Source organism: Hippopotamus amphibius, chromosome 5, assembly GCF_030028045.1.
Source record: "Hippopotamus amphibius kiboko isolate mHipAmp2 chromosome 5, mHipAmp2.hap2, whole genome shotgun sequence".
Lineage (NCBI taxonomy): Eukaryota > Metazoa > Chordata > Mammalia > Artiodactyla > Hippopotamidae > Hippopotamus > Hippopotamus amphibius.
Genome location: NC_080190.1, coordinates 28,454,707 through 28,476,674, shown reverse-complemented (window position 1 = coordinate 28,476,674; position 21,968 = coordinate 28,454,707). Strand labels below are relative to the sequence as shown.

Here is a 21,968-nt window from a genome sequence, read left to right as displayed (position 1 = left end):
AATAAAATATTGGGGTTAGAACTCAACCCACAAACTTGAGGAAACAGCTCAGGGAGGAAAAGCTGGCCAGGCCCTCTGTTTTTGAGTTCACGCCACATTTCGAGTAAGTGGCAAGCTTCCCAGCCACTGTCCACTCCTTTCCCGGGCCAGCTGGCAGGGACACAGCCCAGCATGGCAAGCTGCATGCCAGAGGCACATAAGTGAGTTCTTTATTGTGTTGTTCCCCCCCTGCCCCAACTCAATGCCCTCAGCCAATCCTGAGGCTCAAGGTCCTATCCACCCTCTCCCACCCCACTCCCTATAGACGGGGGGAATGCAAGTATGTACGGGGGAGACCACCTCACCTTGGCTGTCCTGTCTCTGGAGCCACTCACGATGATGCCCCCTTTGCAATCCACACAGTTCACCTCCTGTTCATGGGCTGAGTACTTGACAGTGAAGGTGCTGTGAATCTTATGAACGCCAATCTTCCCATCTCTATGAGAGAAATAAGAAGCCCACCCCCGAGAGCCAATTATTCTCTCTGTAGGAAACAGCCCGAGTCTCCAATGACTTCCAAATTTGCTAAGCTTTAGGCAATTCAGCCCAATAAGGTGCTGAGTTTCTAGATACTTTTATTTCTTCAGTACACTTGGGGCTGAACAGAGCTGAGAGACAAAACAAATTTCCCCCTTGAGAGTATCAAAACCAGTTTCACTTTTCATTAAGTGCTCTTCCTGTTTTCCTTCTCCAGCTAACCCTATGAAGCACCTGCTTTAAATGGGAAAAAAAACCCACTACCCATTCTTCTAGTCTCCCTACTCATCCCTTTGGAGTTGAAACAGAAAAGTCAGAGGTAGGCAGAAGGTCTCTGAAGAATACTGAGGAGGAGGAAGGAAGGAGAAGCCTGCAGCACTTACCCTCCTGCACTGATAATATGCGAGTTGGCCAGCACGAAGTGGCAAACGTCCTCATCATGCCCAGCAAAGACTCCCAGGGGCCTCCGATTCAAGCTGGCACCATCTGGGCGGAACTGATAGGCCAGGATGAAATTAGCCTGGGATATGTACAGAGAATCAGCCTCTAGCTGCATCCAGGGCATCTGACTGCAAAAATGGAAAACAAAATTTAAGGATCATCAAGATATAGCATGAAAATTCAACTTCAATCTTTGGAGAGACTGACAAATTCCCAACTTAGCAATAACCTACAAGGCTAAGTCTATACCTCACTCCCTTCCTTCAAAACTACCCAGCCTTAGGCTACCTTTAGAAAACTAGAGTGATTGAGCTTTGTGGTGACCTAATATTCTTTAGACTTTCTAAAAGAAAGTCAGAATAAAAGACCAATTAAACATCACTTTTAAATGGAGAATGCTTGGGAGTTCCCTGGTGGTCCAGTGGTTAGGACACAGAGCTTTCACAGCCATGGCCCCGGGTTCAATTCCTGGTCAGGGAACTATCCTGCAAGCTGCCTATGGTGTGGCATAAGTGAATGAATGAATGAATGAATGAATGAATGAAGAATGTGTGAGACTTGAATTACTGGCTACCTAGACTTCTTTGTGTAGGCAGAGCAAAGAAAATGCAATGCTTGAGGGGTGGGGAAGGGCAAAAAGAAACCTTCCACCCAGATGAAGTAATTTTTTCATTCTGTGTTCTCCCCAGTCTGACATTTAAGTTTCAAGGTTCCAAGACCCCCATACACATCTCTTTCCCAATAGATCAGTTAGTGTATGATAGACAAAAGAGAAGAGTGACCCCAGGGAAGCCCCATAAGGAATAAAGCCATTTAGGAAAGGATGCTAATGTAGTGATTAGATTCCTAGATCCTCACAGAGGATATCTACACTTCTGTATTTGAGGGTAACTGTGGCAATGGAAAAACACAGCTCCAAAGCAGTCTACTACAGTTCAGGGACTACAGAGAAATAGTTGGCTCTCACAGGCAGCTGATAAGAGAAATCCACAAATAGTTAAAGATTCCCTCTACAAACTGGCAGGAGGAAGAAAGGTTAGAAGCCACAGGCCAGTCCCATGGCACGCAGTGAGCCTTAAGAAGAAAGAAGACTCTGTCAGATACCATGCTCTCTGGCGGGGACTAAGCCCCTTTCTCAAGGTATATCCCAGCAGCCTGTCCTTCACAATGTAGGGGTCCTGGAGCTACCATGTCCCAAGCAAAGCATAGGGACAGAGGATTCATCCCCATTTACAGAGACACTATCTCCCACTGCCAAGCCTGTCTGAGCAAACTGGGCTGTGTTTCTTCCCCAGACTCCTTAATACAAGCGTCATGGGAATGTGGAAAAGTTCTGCAAATTGACTTGATGGACCATTAAATGCAGCTTGGACTTTGTAGTAACTAGTTTCTGCACATGAGGCTTTTACTAGTGTGTGCATATATTATATGGAACATGTGTAGAGTGTGTACAGATGCCTGCACTCTCATTCATTACGCACATTCCTCTTCAACACCCCCTTGCACGAGTTTGTGGCACACTCAAGTGGGCAGCAAACAGAGGCGTTTGGAATTCATGTGTTTAGAGCCATCTGGTAAACAGCCATTTGCCCAGGACAAGAAACCAGGTTCATGCCAGGTGAAGAGTGGAGAATCCCGGGGCAGCCTGGCATTTTGTGTATTTATTTGCCAAACTGCTTGAAACCAACCCAAAAAGACGTCAGGAACAAAACCTTGATAGAGAAACAAAGTCTTCTTTCTGGGAATAAAAGGCAAAAGTGGGAAGCAGAGGGTAAAGCCCTTCATCATACAAATCCATCTTTCTCCCCTGTAGTTTCTTTACCATCACCATCACCACATAATTTGCAGTAAACCCGTGTCAGTGAAAGCAGCACAAGGAAAAGAGAAAAGTCATTAGATGAAGAAGCCTGCCTGGACCTATCAGTACAGGTCCAGGTCAGCAGGAATGTGCAATCATAATATTCCCTATCCATTCCAACCAATCAACAAGGAGTACTTTTTTGGTAGGGAATCAAGTAATAACTATGAAATAATTCAGCATCAATGAAGTATAAAATTTGTGGCATTAAGCAGTGCCAAAGCCATTATCTAAATTTCCTGCCATTTTTTTCTAAGCTCTACCTCCTGTAACATATATATCCAAATCTTCAGATCCTATTTTGCTTTTTAATAAAAGTAGGGGAGAGGGCTACAGGAAGCCAAGAGTGAAGGAATAACTCCCTAGAGTAGAAAATTTTTTAAAAAATAACTGTAAAACAAGATGTGTTGAAATATTGGCTTCATTTACTTCTTTTGATGAGGTGCATTAACAGAAGTTACCTCTGAGTGGTAGGATTATAGGTAAGTCTTATTTTCTTCTTTAAGCTTTTCTATTTTTTTTCAAATTTCTACAATAAGCATTTATTAATTTTATAATCATAAAAATGTGGGATCTGTTAATATAAAGTACATTTTTTGTAATTTTTTTTTTTTTTAATGTGAAAAAAAGTTGTACCTCTGATGCCCCCTTTGTGGTGTTTAAAGGATCACCAGTGCCCCATCACCCAAGACAGGCACATTTATACTCCAGCTAGACTACATTTTTCGTTTCCCAGCATGCTTTTATGTCCCAGGTAGCTTTAAAAGAGTCAAGAGGCTACTTACCTGCATCTCCACTTCAGCAGAATCCCCTCTCGGCAGCGTCCCAACCTCCAGTTCTGAGATACCTTCACCCGTTCCTTCACTGGTATACTGGCCATCCTGTATCCAAACAGAGCAGATAATCCAATCACTACAACTCACTGCCAAGCAGAGAAAATTCCCTGGGCTTACGAGTCAGGACTCAGAAACATCCAGAAAATATCTGGATATAAGTGAAGGGGTTAGGAGACAAGAAAGAAATAACTCTTCTCTCTCCACACTAGGATAACCAAGAAAGCCAAGGAGAACAGCCTGTCCTTTAGAATGTCCATAGTGATGCCAAAGCAATCTAACAGAGGATGACAAAGAGTACTGGAACCACTGGTTAGCCATATGGGAAAAAAATCCCTACCTCACACCATACAGAAAGATTAATTCAAAAGATTACAGATTTAAACATAAAATTTTAAATTATAAAACTGCTAGAAAAAAAAATCTCTGTGGCTCAGGAAGTAGACAACAGTTTCTTAAGACACAGAAAGCAATAACATAAAAGAAAAATCCAATAAATTAGATTTTACCAAAATTAAAAATTTCTGCTCGTCAAAATGAATACAGAAGCCCCAAAATATAAAGAATCCTCCCTCTCTAAATATAATTTTATATAAAATAATTATAAATTATTTTATATATAATTATGTGTATATATATATATTTTTTAATAAGGAACTCCTACATTCTTGGTGAGAGATGAAAATGGTACAGCCATTTTGGTAAAAGGTCTGGCAATTTATTATAAATCTAAACATACATCTACTGTATGGCCTAGCAATTACCCAAGAGAAATGAAAGCATATGTCCACAAAAGACTTACACAAGACTATTCATAGGAACTTTAGTCATAATAGCCAAAAGTTGTAAACAGCCCAGGCATCCATCAAGAGGAAAATGGATAAACATACTTTACTGCATATTCATACAATGGAATACTAGTCAGCAATAAAAAGGAAAGAACTATTGATACACACAGTAATGTGAGTGAATCTCAAAAACATGCTGAATGAAAGAAACCTTACACAAAAGAGTTCATATTGTATGGTTCCATTTATGTGAATACTGAAAGGAAGAATAATAATCCATGGTGAAAAAATCAGAAGAGTGTTGACCACCAGGGTAGAGATGGGAATGGACTGAGAAAGAATATGTACAAACTTCCTTGAAGGAATTTGGGTTATGCAAGTGTGTATGCATTTGTCAAAAACATATCAAATGATAAACTTAAAATCTGAGCATTTCATTGTATATAAATTTTTCTTAAAAAAAAAAAAAACCCATAAACCAATATACTCTGTTTTTTTTTATACAATAAACTGCATATATTTAGAGTGTACAATTTGGTATCCCAATCTCCCAATTCATTCCCCCCCCCCAACCCTCCCACCAATATACTCTTGTCAATGATATGCATGAACCTGCAGAAGTGTTTAGAGGTGAAGTGTACTGGTATCTGCAACTCACTTTAAATGGAAGATAAGGCAAATATAGTAAAATGTTAACTGTAGAATCTAGGTGGCGGGTGTATGAGTGTTCACTATACAATTCATTCAACATTTCTATATATTTAAAATTTTTCATTAAAAAATGTTGAAGGGGAAGTGTCAATAGTACTTTCTGGATGAAGAAAGCTGGAGCAGTAAGAGATGAGGGAGCACAGCAGCAGCAAGAATGGCATAGTTTTGGAGTGGATTGGAGTGGTAGGGGGATAGGAAGAAGAGCTCAAGGCCCCTATGAAAGTAGTCATTTGGATGGAATTTTGAAACTGTGGACAAGAATTTGAACATTCCATTTCAGGCCCCCACATCTCCCCTGTGTCTCTTTGGCTTGCTCCACTGGACAATATAAGATACAGTGCTTGGGACACAGAGTGGTAACTTGCCATGTCTACCAAGAAATGGAGAGAGACAAGCATTTCTTCCAGCCTCTACTCTACCTTCACATTTACCACCCTTTACTAGAAGGTAGCAAGCAAGATTCTACCAGATACAACTTAGAAAGGATGGTTTTGGCAAGCAGAAAGAGAAGATACCTAATCCATTCCTAGATAAATGATAACTCTGCCTCCTAGCCCCATTTCATTTATTTATTTGTATAGAATAATTATTTTTGGTTAACGAAGTAATAAATGCACAGGGTGAAAGAAAAACACAGATAGTATGAAAGGTTAACAATACAAAAGTGAGACATTCTCCTCACTCCTGGCCAAGACCCTCCCTAGAGGCAACCATATATATACTGTAGATGCATATATATACGGGGGGGGGGGGGGGGGGGCTGGGGAGGGTGTATATGTGTATTTATACATAAACCCACTTTTTATTTTAAAAAATAGTAGTATACAATTCTGCTAATTGCTTTCTTCATTTAACAATATATCTTGGGGATCATTCCATATCAATACATGTAGATCCATCTCATTCTCTTTAACAGCTACATAGAATGCCACTGTGGACTCAATCATTTAATCAGTCACCTACTGATTGACATTTAAAAGGTTTCCAGACTTTAGCTATTATAAACAATAAATGTCTTTATATCTCTATTTACATATGGGAATATATCTGGAGGAAAAAAATTATTATAAGTAGTACTATTATATTGTATAATATAGTATATTATAATATAATAGTATTATAAGTATTATAAGTGAATGGATCAAAGGAAATTGTGTATTTTTGATTTTGATAGATAAATCCAAATTGTCATTGTTGGTTATACCAACTTATATTTCCAAAACCATACTAGGGTGTTTATTTCTTTTTTTTTTAATATTTATTTATTTATTTTAATTTACTTTTGGCTGTGTTGGGTCTTTGTTGCTGTGCACAGGCTTTATCCAGTTGTGGCGAACGGGGGCTACTTCGTTGCAGTGCACAGGCTTCTCATTGCGGTGGCTTCTCTTGTTGCGGAACACAGGCTCTAGGCTCAGGGGCTTCAGTAGTGGCAGCACGTGGGCTCAGTAGTTGTGGCTCTTGGGCTCTAGAGCACAGGCTCAGTAGTTGTGGCGCACGGGCTTAGTTGTTCCTCGGCATGTGGGATCTTCCCAGCCCAGGGATCGAACCTTTGTCCCCTGCATTGGCAGGCAGACTCTTAACCACTGTGCCACCAGGGAAATCCCAGGGTATTTATTTCTGAATATCTTTGATTTTCTTCTCCTTTTAAATTTTTTTTAAATTTTGGAATAATTTAAATTATTTGCACATTTCCAGAAAAGCTGCAAAGATTGTACAGAGAATTCCCATATACCCTTCACCCAGCTTCCCCTAATGTTAACATCCTACATAACCATGGCATATTTGTCAAAACTAACAAATTAACACTGGTACATTACTATTAACTAAGCTCCAGAGTTAACCAATCTCTCCACTAATGTCTTTTTCTGTCCCAGGATCTCATCTAGCACTGTATCTAGTTATGTCTCCTCAGTCTCCTCTGGTCTATAGCAGTTTCTCAGTCTTTCCTTATTTTATATATCCATTATTTCTTGTCAATCTTTGTCAGAAATTTTTGCCAGAAATAACCCAAATTGATACTAATTTAATATGTAACAAAGTAAAATTTTAAAGTAAGGAAAGAAATCATCACTTAATTAGTGCTGTTGGGTTTAGATAACATGTTTCAGTTTTATTAGAAAGAAGGGAGGGGGACTTTCCTGGTGGTGCAGTGGTTAAGAATCTGCCTGTCAATGCAGGGGACATGGGTTCAATCCCTGGTCCAGGAAGATCCCACATGCCGCGGAGCAACTAAGCCCATGCACCACAACTACTGAGCCCACGTGCAACAACTACTGAAGCCCGCACACCTAGAGCCTGTGTTCCGCAACAAGAGAAGCTACCGCAATGAGAAGCCTGTGCACCGCAATGCAGAATAGCCCCCGCTCGTCATAACTAAAGAAAGCCTGTGCACAGCAATGAAGACCCAACACAGCCAAAAATAACTAAATAAATAATAAAACAAATCTTAAAAAGAAAAGAAAGAAGGGAGGGAAGAAAAATATACATGCCGAGAAAGAACACTAGAAGAACAGACTAAAATAGTTAACCATGGATAGCCAACTTTGGGTGTTTTTACTTTCTTCTTTGTATTTTTATGTATTTCCCAAATTTTCTACAATGTAATATTTTGGTAAAGATAAACATGCTCATTAAAATAAAAGTAATGCTTTTGATAAACCTGGATATCAAAAGAGTAAAAAATTCTCATATCACAATAGGTATAATAAATTCTCCCAAAATGAAAGAGTAAATTTTAAAGTTTTTTTAATTAGAAAACTTTAAAGTATTTAAATTTTAAATACTGCATAGAAGAAAAAAAGAGATTAAAATGAAAGCAACAGAGTAGGGGGAAATTAACAATTAATGCTATGGGTTTTATCTCTAAAGTTTTATCCCTAAAACTTTTAGGGGGAATGATAAAAATCTATCAGGATAACACCCTGTCTCCAATACCCTGTCATCTATATCCAATAGCAGATAAGAACAGTCACACAACGTTCACATGATAAACACTGGGGAAACATTCCAAAACAATAATAGTTTACAAATATGCACATTAAAACAATTATTAAAGTACCACCTCACATCTGTTAAGTGGAAAAACCACATACTAGCTTTGGTTTGTTAAAAGGGTTTGGGTTTGTTTATATATTCCTGGTAGCATGCTGGTACAGCCTTTCAGAAAGGAATTCTGTCAAGAAAAGAAGTGACAGCTTCTGACCCAGCATTTCCAACACTATATCACAAAGAAATAATTCAAAAGAAAAATATTTTTTTACAAAGATATTTATAGTTGCAGCTGTATGTTAGAGCTAAAATCTAGAAATAGCCCAAATGTCTGTCTGTGGGGGAAAACAGTATACTAACGCAATGGAATATATTGCTACTAGAAATGACAAATGTGAGCACTGCAAAACATTTTGGAAATTACTGTAACAAGTAGTGGTAATTTTAAAACAAAGTCAAATTTATAAAAGTAAAGGTGAGGGGACCTCCCTGGTAGTCCAGTGGTAAAGAACCTGCCTTCCAGTGCAGTGGACACAGGTTCAATCCCTGGTCAGGGAACTAAGATCCCACCTGCTGCGGAGCAACTAAGCCCACCCACGCCTCAACTAGAGACCTGCAGTGCCACAAACTACAGAGACCATGCGCCCCAACCAGAGAAGAGAAAACCCGTACACCATAACTACAGAGAAGCCCGAACGCGGCAACAAAAGATCCCGCATGCCTCAATGAAGATCCTGCGTGTGGCAACTAACACCGGACACAGCCAATACATACATACATACATACATACATACATACATACATACATACATACATACATTTTTTTTTAAAAAGTAAAGGTGATGAGATACAACATAAAATTATGTCTTCATAAATAGCTCAGAAGAGGTAAAAAGATGGAGTTTTAGGAAGTATTTTTTTAAATATGTATCACACAATTGTTGATAATTTCGTCTTTTCATTTACCTTTAACCTTTTTATTTACTTTCATTTAAATAACAGATTAAATAAAGTTGTGAGAAAAGCACTGAACGCAGAGGTAGGCAACTGGGATCTGAGTCCTGGTTCTGCCTCTTACTAATTATAAAACCCTGGTTACCTAGCTTCTCTAATTGCCCATTTCTGCACCTATGAAATAAGGATAGTATTTCACACAACTGTGGTGTTTTAAAATGACAACTAAAACAAAATACAGGATAAGTTATAAATCACCATGAAAAAGGTTAATTATTTTTACATGAATATAAACATAGTAGTTTATATCAATGAATGGTGACATCACTAAAGCTAATCTAACAATCATTTCTTTTTCTTCTAATTATAACTCAGAAATTGTTCTTCTAATGTCAAACATTAGCCCTCTTTCAGGCTGGATGATTAGGATTTGGGTACACACGTTAAAGCTAAAATATATTACTGAATTCTTCCATTGGGTGAATGTGGTCCCCAGTTTCACATTTCTAGAGAGCAACCTACACTACTAGATGGTTAGAAAACTGAGGACCATAAAATACAGTCAACAGGATAGACCAAAAGAATTGAACTCTCAGTGAAAAAGATTAGACGCATCATCAAATCGTATCTACAAGTCCCTCCTAGATACAAAAGAGGAGATTGTTCATAGTTAACCTCTCCTCTTGAGTTAGGTCTAAGTTAGTAGATGGAGGTGAAACCAAAAATTGAATATTCCGGATCATAACAGGAAGGAAACAAGGGGGGAGCGGGGGGAGAAAATATTTCCTGAATTGGGATAAGGACAATGCTTCTATCTCTCTTGTCACTTAACTGCCATTTGGTGACACTTTACTAAGGGTCAAAGCACTGCCCTGAGGGCCTGACCACAGAAGCAAGAAACTTTCAAAGTTGAACTTTAGAAGCTGCTACCAAGCAGCAGGTGCAGCCATCCTCTCCCACAACCAACACCATAATCAAAATACTTGGCTCTGGTCCTTCAAATCAAATTTCAACTTTTAAAAAACATTCCATTTGGCTTTCACTTGAGAAATAATACCACTTTGTTAAAAGCAGCTTTACAACTCAGCTTTTTTTTTTTTTTTTTAATCCCTTTTGTTTGTTCAGTGCTCTCTGATGTTAGTTTCCCTAGCTGGTGACCAAATCATATCTATATTCTTATTGGCTTCAACACTTGAAAAATCAGAAGGAATTAAAAAAACTCCTCTCTCTGAAAACAGGTATCCCTCCCTCCCTGTGGGGACTGATTACAACCTAGGCAAAGGGGTCAGTAGAACAAGACATCCAAAGTGCCTGAAAAGACATGAGCAGGTGCCCCTGGGAATTCAGTAAGGACTCTTGCTCCCATCCTTCAAATGCTCTCTGGTTGGCGGTTTCTTTGACAGTTACTGGTATAAAGTGGGGATGCTTCCCCCCAAAATGATTACTGCTCTGTAAATAAACCGCTGGTGCAGCTGTTAATGCATGGCGGAATCTCTAACCTGGCCCGTGGGCCTGGTGGAACTTCCATTTTCCCAGCCCTCTTTCTCTTGCCTCAGGCTCATTTTTCCACTTGGCCCCCCTCCCTCTCAGCTTTCCGGCACTTAGTCACCATGATAGTTTGACTGCATTCCTGGGTGCATGACCTATTTTAAACAAAAACAACACAACATGCACCCACGGTAAGCTATCGGGCCCCTTAAAATCTTGGCAACCATGAGTCCAGAGGGACAGAAATTCATCCAGGCAGTTATCTAGAGTCCCCTTTCATTTCACCTCTCCTCACTCACACCCCAAACCAAAAGTAAATAAATAAACCGAATTTGAAGAAAAATGGCTAGGGGATGAAGGAGGGCAACTGTTAGCATATTGGAGAGATCCTACACCGGCACAGTCTCTGAGATCAGAAACCTCCTGGATCACAAATCAATTTCCCTCTTTCCCCATCTTGAAGTTTGATTCCCCTTGATCCCATTGATGCTGCCTACCTGCACGACTGCCATAAGCATAACTTCCTGCTGCCTTGGGAATTCAGGAAAGGAGGCTTTCTGTCCACAAGTGTAGAACAAGGCCATCTCAAGGGGAACTGGGCTAAGGAGGGGGGTCAGAGCTATGCAAAATGATGCTTGGGGGCTTGACGTTTTAACAGTCTCGATTTCTTTGATCTTGCTCACCAGAAAGCAGATTTCCCCCCATAATGCCTGCGCCCACAAGCTCTGCTACCAATACTAAGAATCTGGCTTTAATGTATGTACTAGTATTTAAACAGCCCAAGACAAGAAGCTTCTAACTCTTCATTTATATGTGTGTTACACTAAATCCTCCAAAGTCCTCAGGAGCAGAGGTTTATAATTAAGGTTCAAAATAAGTCAATGAAAAATCATATATTGTGTTAAACTGCTTATCCATCTGGCCAGGGAATAGGGAACGGCCTCAACACCCAAGGTGAAGTGAGATTACAGGGAACATGCCCAGCATGAGGACAGGACCAAGCACAAGAAGAGCATGGAGCAGACCCACATCTCCTTTGAAAGGCCTCCAAATGTTAGCTCCCCTTACTCATTCAACCTCACCTCCCATGGCTTCACACTCTGCAACTGAACTCCAGCCAAGCCATCTCTCTTTTACATTCATTCCTGTCCCCATACCTTCTCCTATATTGCCAGAACCAGCCTGCCTTTGTCCCTGAAAATGCATGCTTCCTCCTTTGGGCACTAGTCAAATTCACCCATTCTACAAAATCCAGCTTAAGCCTCTACTTCCCTGACTCCTCCAAGCATTCTTCTCTCTCATGTGAACTCGCAGACCGAGCTTAACGCAAACCTAAGCATTGTTAGCTTTTCACAGCTATATGTCTTGTTTGTCCAATACAGTCATAAATTCCACAGGATTGAGTCTTAAAACTCTTAGTACTTCTAAAAGTGGATCTCAACCAGCATGCTGCAGAGCAGTGACATATCAGGAACCCTGAATAAGTTTGCCATAAAATTTTTAACAATTTATAGACTTTTATTTTCATTCAACCAAAGATCCACATTTTTATGAGCATATCTGTCAGACAAACCACTGAGCCACAATATGGTTCATGACACAATTCACTGCAAAAAAGAAAAAGATTGCATGTTTGGAGGAACATATATGAACTTTACCTGAAAAGATATAAGAGAACAAGGTCAGGGCAGTAAACAGTTCTACTCAAACAGTAACACACCAAACAGTGAACAAGCAAATGGACAGGTTTTTCAACTTTCTGAAACCTGCTTTTTTAAAAAAAGACATTCATCTTTTAATCCTTTAATGTACATCATACAAAAATATGTCTTAGACACAGAAGGTAAGAACCTTGGTCCTATTTTGATAGGAACTGCTTAAGCAAGTTCTCAAAAATACAGTTCCTCCTTTGGCAAGTTACACTTTCAACAATACCTATAGATTTTCAGGAGCCTAGACACACTACCCTCAAGCTCCAAAGGCCCTTCCTAAAAATGTACAATATAGCACATCTTCAGAAATTCAACCAAGGCCTCCAAATTCTTATGCTAGAGAGGCTCAAGGGAAGGAATCTGAGCAGATGAAATATATTAATGTGGCACCCACATGCCAAAGCTGTCCAAACCAGTTTCTGAAGCACTGGGCATAACCCTGATTTTTTATGTGAGCTTAGGATTTAGGGCCATGTTCACATTCATTTCCTCCCGCTATTGGTCAAGTTCTATATTTGCAGGGCACTTGACCAGTGTGTGCATTCTGCAAGATATTAAGAAGGAGAAAGAAGAATTTTATGGTCAAACATTTTGGACAATGCTGAAACAAAATTAAACAGGTCTCTCTAGCACAGGACTTCTCCAAGCCTTTAATTTACCAATGAACACTGTGAATCCCCGAGAAAGGGGATGTGGAACACAGCATTTCCCACACTCATCTAATCTCAGAATCAGCTTTTCAAGAATCCCACAATACAGCTTTCAGAAAGGCTGACATGGCACTTTCTAAGAATAAACAACAGCAAGAAAGATGCTACTATTTTTTTGGGAACAGGCCACCTTCTGAGTCATGAATCAGGCACTACCAGACTCAGAAGTGGATTTTGTTCTCATACCTTCAAAATGACTTTTCCCTGGGCTCCCCATCTGAAATGTGAGGAACAATTATACTGCGCTGCTTCTCAGGGTTGTTTTTTTTACTGTTTTTAATCTTGCAACTGTGTCCCATATTAATCACCAAAACAGGTTCTCAGCCCAAGTGGCCAGGCTTCAAAATCCCTGGTGCCCTTCCAGCCTGGATGAAGAGATGGAGAGAACATGAACCAGATACCACCCAGAAAGTTTTTATATCTCCAGTTTCTAGGACATTATGATAAAGTCAAACTGCAGCCAAGACAAGGTATGAATGAGAGGTTCTCCTTTAGTAACTCACTTCTGGAGGGAGGGCCCTCTTAATCACACACACCACCTGTATCTGAATCTTGACTCACCTTTTCAATGTGGACTTTCTAAAGGAATTTCAAAGAAACAGGGGAAGTCAAAGCTCAATCTACAGAGAAGAAAAAAAAAAAGTACTGGAAGAAGACTATTTCACTTTCTCTGCAGAGAAAGAACCCATTACAGAGCTAGTGAGCAGGGGAAATATCATTCCTTTCAGTGAAACAGCTTTCCAGGAAAAGTATCTCAATATATTTACTATAAAACAATTTAATTTCCCTGTCCCATCACCTGCCACCCCATCCCCATCCCCCTAAAAAAGCCCACAGATTGTGGATTTCCTCTCATTCTTGGCAGAGTTACCAGAAGAAATATAATACCCCCTTCGGACTGCTCCCAACAGCTGCTGGAACAAGAGGGGGAGCTGGGGGTAACCTTCCAAAGCTGCCTCTAAAAATGACCATTCCCCCTGCCAAACCATGCAGCCAGTGAACATAAGACAGCTCTTTTTCTACTTTCTTAAAGGGGAGATCCCAAAAAGCAACAGTGTCCCCTAGTCCAAAATACTTGCCTCCAGCCCATCTGTTCTCCTCAACTTGACTCTAAGCTGAAACTTCTAATATCTATTTCTTCCCTAACATGCAATTCTTAAAACAATCATCTACTACTTCACAGGACTAGCATTTTTTATTTGTTTGTTTAATCCACCAATATGCAAGTTAGGGTTCTTACCAAACTCCTATTCAGGGTAATTTCCTTGTCTCTGTCCAACTCCCCAATACACATTCCTCATGTGTGTGCACACATCTCCTTTCAGGCCAAAAAGCTTCCTAGAGAAAAGTCTAGGAACAAATTCAGCAATGCTTGTACTGTATCCTGGCCCTTTTCCCCTCCCCCAACACAAAATACACTAAATGCACTTCACTTCTGTCTAGAAAAGTTCCATCACGAGGCAGCAAAGAGACTTCCAGTTAGCCTTCAGCCTCTCAGCCGAGACCACCAACAAAGAAGTTCACAAATGTCAATTGGGGGCACAGGCAATATCTCTCTTTGCCTAGGAGAAACTGGGCAGAGCCTCCAGCATCATTCCCCAAAGGTGACAGCCAGGGTTGAGTGAAGACCGTGAAAACTGTACAAGAGCTGGGGGAGGAAATATAATGTAAGGAATGATTTGGAATCAGGGGCAGAAGGCGGAGGCATGAACTGGCTGACCTCAAATGTCTTTTCCATCTCGAACTCCTATGATTCTTTGACCTCCAATTTTGTGCTGCGAACAAGGAATGGAAAGTCAACAGACATGGTGATGTTTTGAAAGAGCCTGGCAGTCTGCTCTTGTCATTTAGTGGCCTTTGCATGTATTTTTTAAGGTGTCTCCAAGCCCTGTCTTCATTTCACAGTTGTCACCTTTCTCAGCAATTTGAGCTCATGCCAAATACTAAAAAAGAAGGAGAAGAAGAAAGAATGTACTGGCAATTAATTGTGGGCTAAAGAGGGGCAAGCACAAAGGCCCATTGGGTGGCCCAGACTTCCAGGGAGGGCAATGTGGACAATTTGGATACAATGAAGGACTAACTCAAAGTTGAGACAAGGCAGCCAAACCTCTAACAAGAGATAAATTCTTTCTCCAGATAGTCTCATAGTCAGTTTTAGATACAGTTCAAGACTTTACATGATTTAAGATTCATAAACATATTCTTAGCACAACCATCTTGCTTCTACTGATTACACCTGGAGTTCCATCTGACACGTGTTCAAATCTGAGCAAGACTGCTGAATAGAAAGGACTTTCCTCAAGAATAAACCAAATCTTTGGATTCTCAACCTCATCTGATGGCTCACACACTTGAGATAAATTCTGGAGTTTATAAAAAATCTGTTTCTATAGATCAGAGTGGGAGGCATGTCAATTTTCACTGAAAAATTTTCCTCATTTTTCCAAATAGTCGATCTCATCTTAAATTTTCAAAACTTATTGGAGCCTGATCTCAAGAAGAGTCTACCTGAAATTCTCCCTGTTCCATGGTTATCAGTTAGGACCAGAAACTAATCCGATGCCAGAGTCAACCCAGAGTTAAGCTTAAGTTGTCACACAAAGGTAATTCTTTTCTAGGTCAAACACTCAAATATATATATTTATATACATATAAATATATATATATTTTTTAAATGTGTAGCCTTACTGACAGTTTGATTTCAAGCAGCTCAAGCACAATCTTTACCTCAGGTGAAGGGGCTAGACACAGAAAACTGAAAGTAAGAAAACTGAGTACTGAAATATTTTCAGAGATTTCATTCCAATATGAATTGTTTATCTGTTCAATTGTTATTGTTTAGATTACGAGGACTCTGGGTTTCTCCATGATTCTGCCTTGAAAGCTAGGAAATTCATCCCTACTTTTTAACTTTTACAAGACTGAAAAGGATATAAGCAGCTTCCATGTTCTGAGTCTTGGAGGAAAAGGCCTCTTCCGTTCCTCCAGTTTGCATTTGGAGGTACTGACTGCATGAGACCATTTCCTGCTTCCACAGGTGTATTGTTTTATTTATTTTAAACATGTAAACTGAACTAAATTTTATTAACTCACAAAACCATTAAAAATAAGGCCTTTCCAAAACAGTTGAAGATAAATACATCCATATAGGAAACCTTTCAATGAACCGGAGAACAAGTAAGTGACCTCTTCCTAGGTAAGGCAGAAAGGTGAAGGAGAGAGCCGAAGCTACTTAAAGTTGCTAATTGTTTTCTGAAAATCACTGTTTAGGCCCTAAATGTAACCAGTGAGCAATGCCTTCTCTGTTCAAAGTTAGGAAACTTCATGCTTTCTGGGTCAAAAAAATGCTCTTAGGTGCAATCATTTTAAAACAAACAAACACACTCTGCTTATCTGTGTCCATCTCACCACTCTGGACGTTAATCATCACTGAAATAGATACCCCAGTCCCCTGGCCTCAAAGAGCTCAAGACTACCAGACCCTGGCTAAGGAATGAATATACATGCCAGGGCAAACACCTAAGAGCCTGACTCCCTAAACACCTATTGTTAATTCTAGGCAAATCTATCACAGGCAAATACAAGAGAGCACCCAGGTAATGCTCAAAGGATACTTAAAATAAAATTCAAGTTTGAAAACACACAGGACTTAATTTAGGAGAAAGGGGATCAAGAGGATCATGTATAAGTATTTAATATAAGACTGCAAAAGTATTTTTTAAATAGATTTACATACATGGATATACTTTTTTCTTTCCATTCTTTGCTCGTTAATTTTACAGTATCAGAATTTGCAAATAGCACCTTTGCTCTTCCACCTGTCATACTTCTTGTCTAATTTCTTGCATTTAGCCTACATTATAAACTGACAGTTAAATTTCACTGTTTTGTTCCTGAAGACTAAACTAGCTTAGTTTTGCCCCCACTCTTTAGGAAAAACTTAAAAGATTGTTACATGAAACATTTCCTTGATTTTTATATTAAAGATATTTTTATTCCCTCAGGCTTCATAAAACTTTCAAACAAAACCAACTGTAAACCAGATGACTGACTCAAACTTTGTGTCCACTTGAAAAAAAAAAAAAGCTCAGGATACCTACCACTGTTTGGGCAAGAGGCCTAAAGGGAAGCAAATTATTTGTTTGTGGTTTTAAAGTGGCCAAAATGCCTTCAAGCACAAGTATAGACCATTAACAAATCACAAGGAACCAAAGCAGTTCATCTTACTCAACAAAGCTATGATCAGTTAGGAACAGCAAAACTGAATGGGACTTGCCCTGGGCCGGAAGGTCAGTAAACCTTAGTATGTGTTTCTGAGAATTCATGAGGCTCTTCAGCAGGGAGTGCAGACCCTAAAGCCCACAGGTTCTGCTGTCATGTTTCGAAAAACATTCAGGACAGGTGAAAGAAGCTAAGGGGTGAGTGTGTGTGTGTGTGTGTGTGTGTGTGTCTGTGTCTGTGTCTGTGTGTCTGTGTGTGTGTGTATCTCCAAGTCACACTATCTCCACTTTTGCTATCTACAGACTGCCTGAAGGAGAAGCCAAGCAATTAAAAAGTTCTATTTTACAACAATTTATTGAGTGACTACTATGTGCTGAACACTGTGCTATCACTTACACATCACAACATTTAAGCCTTATTTAACTGGATATGTTATTCCCATTCTTTATAGATGATAAAACTCCAGGGCAGTGAAGTTGTGTGGCTTCTTACAAAATGAAGTTTTGTATTGTGCTTATAAAAACTTATCCTACTTCCAATGTGCAGTTAATTAGCCCAAAACATGAACTACAGCCCTGCCACTATCCAAGCAGCCATACTTTCATCGAACTTTGGGCCCAGGCTCCCTGATGCCCTAAGAGAACTGGGGCACATGCCATCTCCCTCCAGGGATGACAACCACCTCTCTTGGTGGCTTATCACGTCTCTGCAACTGTCCCAAAACAGACCACACTGGTAAACACTCTTTCCACCTGCTGTAACACGCATAGCTTTTCCCCTCAACTCAGAAAACACGAGCAGTGACCCTGCTCTTTACCAAGTGCTGTGGTAAAACAACTTCCCTAGAAGGCTGGAGATACCATATCCTAGGACATAGGCAAGAAATCAAAACATACATGGCTAATAAATAATAAAGCCAAATCACTTGGCAGTCTCAAAGCACTTTATACTATACACTCATTTTCATTTTGTTATTATTGCTTACAGAATGCACACTCATTCACATCATCTTTTAGAGCATTTGAAAAGGAAAGAAAAATAAACATAAATTCTTCATTTGTTCATTCAATCTCTATAAGGAGAGCAAGAATGCCAAATTTTGCCACAGCTAGCTTGGGTTTCAAGCATTTTAGACAACTGCTCTTCTAGGTCAACTGACATGTTCTTTGAAAGAGTTTTTCTTATAAGAAATGAAGGTAACAAGACTTTTGCCCCCCAAATCCCAAACAATCATTATCATCAACAACAAAATCATACTAGAAATAGTAAAAGTTAAACAAAATGATCAGGTTCAAAATTTCCAAAAAGATTGTAGCAATCCTGGACATCATTAATAATACCCAGTTGGAAAACATACTGAAAAAGAGATTGTATTCACAATAAAAATGAAATGAATAGCATATTTAAGAATACTAAGCGTAACAACAGATATGTAGGAACTTTATAGTGAAAACCATATAAACTTTTGAAAAGGCACAGAATTTTTTTTTCATTTCTTTTTGCTGGAGGGTTGAGTGAGACGTCTCTTTCACACACACACACGCACACACACAAATCCAACAAGGGTAAACTAAACCTAACAGATATTAGACTCTATCAAAAGGCAACAATATTTAAAATAGAATGGGAATGGAAAAATACATCAGTGGAACAAAATGGTTCAGATATAGATCCAACATATATACATACATAATATGTATGTATGTGTGACTGTATATGCACATAGATATATAAAATTAATATCTGGCAAAGGAAGCTTTCTAAAACAAAATTTTTTGTCTTCCTAAAGGGAAAGACAAGAATTATTTAACAAAAAGTGTAGTCATAACATGGTAGCTGTTTATAAAAAAAAGGCTGAATTCACCCCTTATACCAAAACAAAAGTGATACTGATGAAAGTGTTAACTGTTTTTAAAAATCAAATTATAGGAAAACCAGCACAATATCAAAGAGAAGACTTATGAGGTCTGTGGAGAAATCATCAATTTCTCAGTTTGGGGGGTGGGAGATGTAAAAATTACATAAAAACTGACAGATTCTGAAATATTTAAATGTAAAACTTCTATAGGCCAAAAACAGTGAAGTAAAAAGAATAAACTGGGGAAAATGTAATATTTGCAAAAAGGTGACAGACTAGAGCCTAGTATCTATGACCCACAAGGATTGGAATCCTTTATAAGAGTAACATCAAGACCCCAATAATAAATGGGCAAAGACAGGAAAAGACAATCTCACAGGTGAAACAAACACTGGGGAAAATATTTATCCTGGTCAGTGGTAAAGGAATACAAAATTACAAAGCCTTGAGATACCATTATATGTCCACTAAAATAGTAAAGATTTTTTAAATTCTTACATGAAACTGGCTTAATAATTCGTTGCTAGTGCCACTGTAACTTGGTACAATGCCTTTTTGCAAACCATAACCTTTGACCCAATAATGCCAATCTTGAGAATCTACCCTAAAGAACCAATCCAAAAAATTATGCATTACATAGTATGTGACATATCTCAATAAAGCTGTTACCAAAAAATGCACTGTTATTCATTTCCTTGTTATATATGATAGCAAAAAGGTGCACACAACATGAAAGCCTAATTTTACAGGAATGTTTTTAATGGTACAGCCCACAAACATTTATTATGTACCTATTCCGTTAGGGTCAGTAGGATAGCAACTAAGAGGAGGAAGAGGTGTGGAGGAGGAAGAGGTGTGCAAATGAAAAGTAATTTTTAAAACTGAATAGTGTCTAGAGGTGATGGTATTATATAGCTTTTTATGTTTCAAACCAACTTCCTTTAATGTTGCTATACTGTATTAGAACTACCTTTTTTTTTTTTTTTTTTGGATGGAGTTGGGTGCAATCTGAAAGCTTTTCTCCCCCAATTCCATACTTTTCCCCCCTTCCTATTTAACAGCTTACATGGTTAAGTTTTTCATTCACAGATCTCAGATCCTATCAAAAACAGACCAAATTACAATACCATGCCTTCGTGTACAGTCTATACACCTCATCCAACCCCCTGCCATAAGCAGGGACGCTTTTTTGTGTCATTCTGCCTCCATCAAATCATAAACTATGGTTGACACTTGGACCAAGGGCCTTCTTTTGGGGTGCGAGCCCTTTTCTCCATATTAGATTTTATCCGAGCCCTGAAGCCTAACAACCCTTCGAAGAGGGCGAGAGGGTGAATGTCCACCAAAACGTCCTGATAGGCCATAGACTGGACATGGGTCCTACACCTGGACGGGAGGAGGCCTCTAAAGCCACAGACCAGCCTAGATCCTCTGAAGCTGAGGAACCCAGGCGGTCAGTGTCTGCGAAAACACAGCTAAAATCTGAAGGGAGTGCTTAAGATGGCTAATTGTGACGAGCCGCCCACGGGGAGGGTGCTGACTAAGGGATGCTCTTGGGAGGCTTCCTCGGATGGAGGCCTCCTAGAGAAGCAGGGTGCTCGGGCGGGGGTCGGCGGAGGCCGGGTCCGGGCTTCAGAATTCGGAATACCACACGGCCCCGGGCCGACCAGGCCGCGGCGCCCCGCCCTTTCCCGGGACGCGGGCCGGCCCGGGGCGGGGAGCGGGCGGGCGAGCGGGCGCTTACAGGTCGGTGCCGAGCCGCGTGAAGCCGGAGTTGAGCGAGGCCCGGGCTATCCGGCGCCAGAGCAGGTCGCAGCTGGTGAAGCGCCGCAGCCAGCGGCACACCTGAGCCAGGCGGCCGAGGGCCTGCATGTCCAGGTAGGAACAGATGAGCAGCAGCAGCTCCTCTGGCAGGCGCAGGAGTGCGGGCCCCGCGGCGTGGCGGCCGGCAGGCTCCCGGGCTGCTGCCTCCTCCTCAGCCGCCGCCGCCATGGCCGCCCCTGACCCAGCGAGGCGGCCCCAAGCCTGAAACCCTCGTCCCTGTGCTCTCGCCGGCCTGGCCTTCTCCCGCTGTCCAGTTCTGACCTTCCATTCCTCCTTCTTCCCATCATCTCTTCCTTTGGCCTCCTTCCGCGGCCGTGCGCTGCCCTCATCTCCCCTGACGTTCCTTCTCGCCCCTTCCTCCACGCTCCCGCCTTCCTCTCCTGTCTTTCCCAGGCCTGCCCTCGCTCCCGCCTCGGCCCCCAGCTCCGCTGCCTCCTCCAGTGGCGGCTCCGGCTTCCCTTCCGCCCCGCTTCCTCTTCCGCCTTGCCCTGCTCCCGCTTTCCCCTTCCCCTTCCCCTTCCTCCGCTTTCCCCGCGCGGCTCTCCCTTCCTGCAGTTTCCTCGTCTCCCCGCTCTCTCCCTCGCCGGGCCCGCCGTTCCCGGGAGGCCCCAGGCCGCCCTGGCTGCCCATGAGCGGCCGCGGGGCCGCCCCGACACGGAGCCAAGTCCGAGCCGCCGCCGCCGCCGCCGCCCCGGGAGGAGGCGACACCATGTCGGACCGGGTCACATGGGGCGGTGCGGGCCGAGGCCTGGGCCCGCCCCTCACACTCGCGGCCGTGGAGCGGCTTCGGGGTGCGGGCCCGGGCCGGGGAGCGGCCCCCTCCCACGCCCCGGGCCGCCTGGAGCGTGTGCTGGAGGCACAGCTTGCGTTCGTCTAGCGTGTGAGGCCAGCCAAGCGCCTGGCTAAGGCCGCAAGAGGAGCTTCCGCCTTCAAGAAGCACATAGTTCTGCCCTCAAGAAGCACCCACTTGGGTGGCCTTCCCCCACCGGTAGCCTTCTTCTGCCTCGGCTGATGCCTCCTTTCTACAGGCCACGTACCAGGGCCCCACAAACTGCACCCCTGGAAG

At 41.3% G+C, this 21,968-nt stretch overlaps 1 protein-coding gene across 4 annotated transcripts in view; it reads right to left on the bottom strand.

Annotated features, from left to right (window-relative positions):
• The window catches only part of FBXW4 (F-box and WD repeat domain containing 4), an 80,429-nt gene extending 58,773 nt beyond the window's left edge, over positions 1-21,656 (bottom strand). Inside the window, exons 1-4 of one of the 4 annotated variants that reach the window (XM_057735952.1) lie at positions 20,823-21,656; positions 3,601-3,696; positions 900-1,085; positions 345-477 (exon numbers count right to left, since the gene is read on the bottom strand). In XM_057735952.1, coding sequence (XP_057591935.1) covers positions 345-477; positions 900-1,085; positions 3,601-3,696; positions 20,823-21,613 — 1,206 coding nt within the window. In that variant the 5' untranslated portion in view covers positions 21,614-21,656. The remainder of the gene's footprint in view (positions 1-344; positions 478-899; positions 1,086-3,600; positions 3,697-20,822) is intronic. The other 3 variants (XM_057735949.1, XM_057735950.1, XM_057735951.1) reach the window with 3 other exon arrangements.
• Between the last annotated feature and the right edge of the window lie 312 nt (positions 21,657-21,968).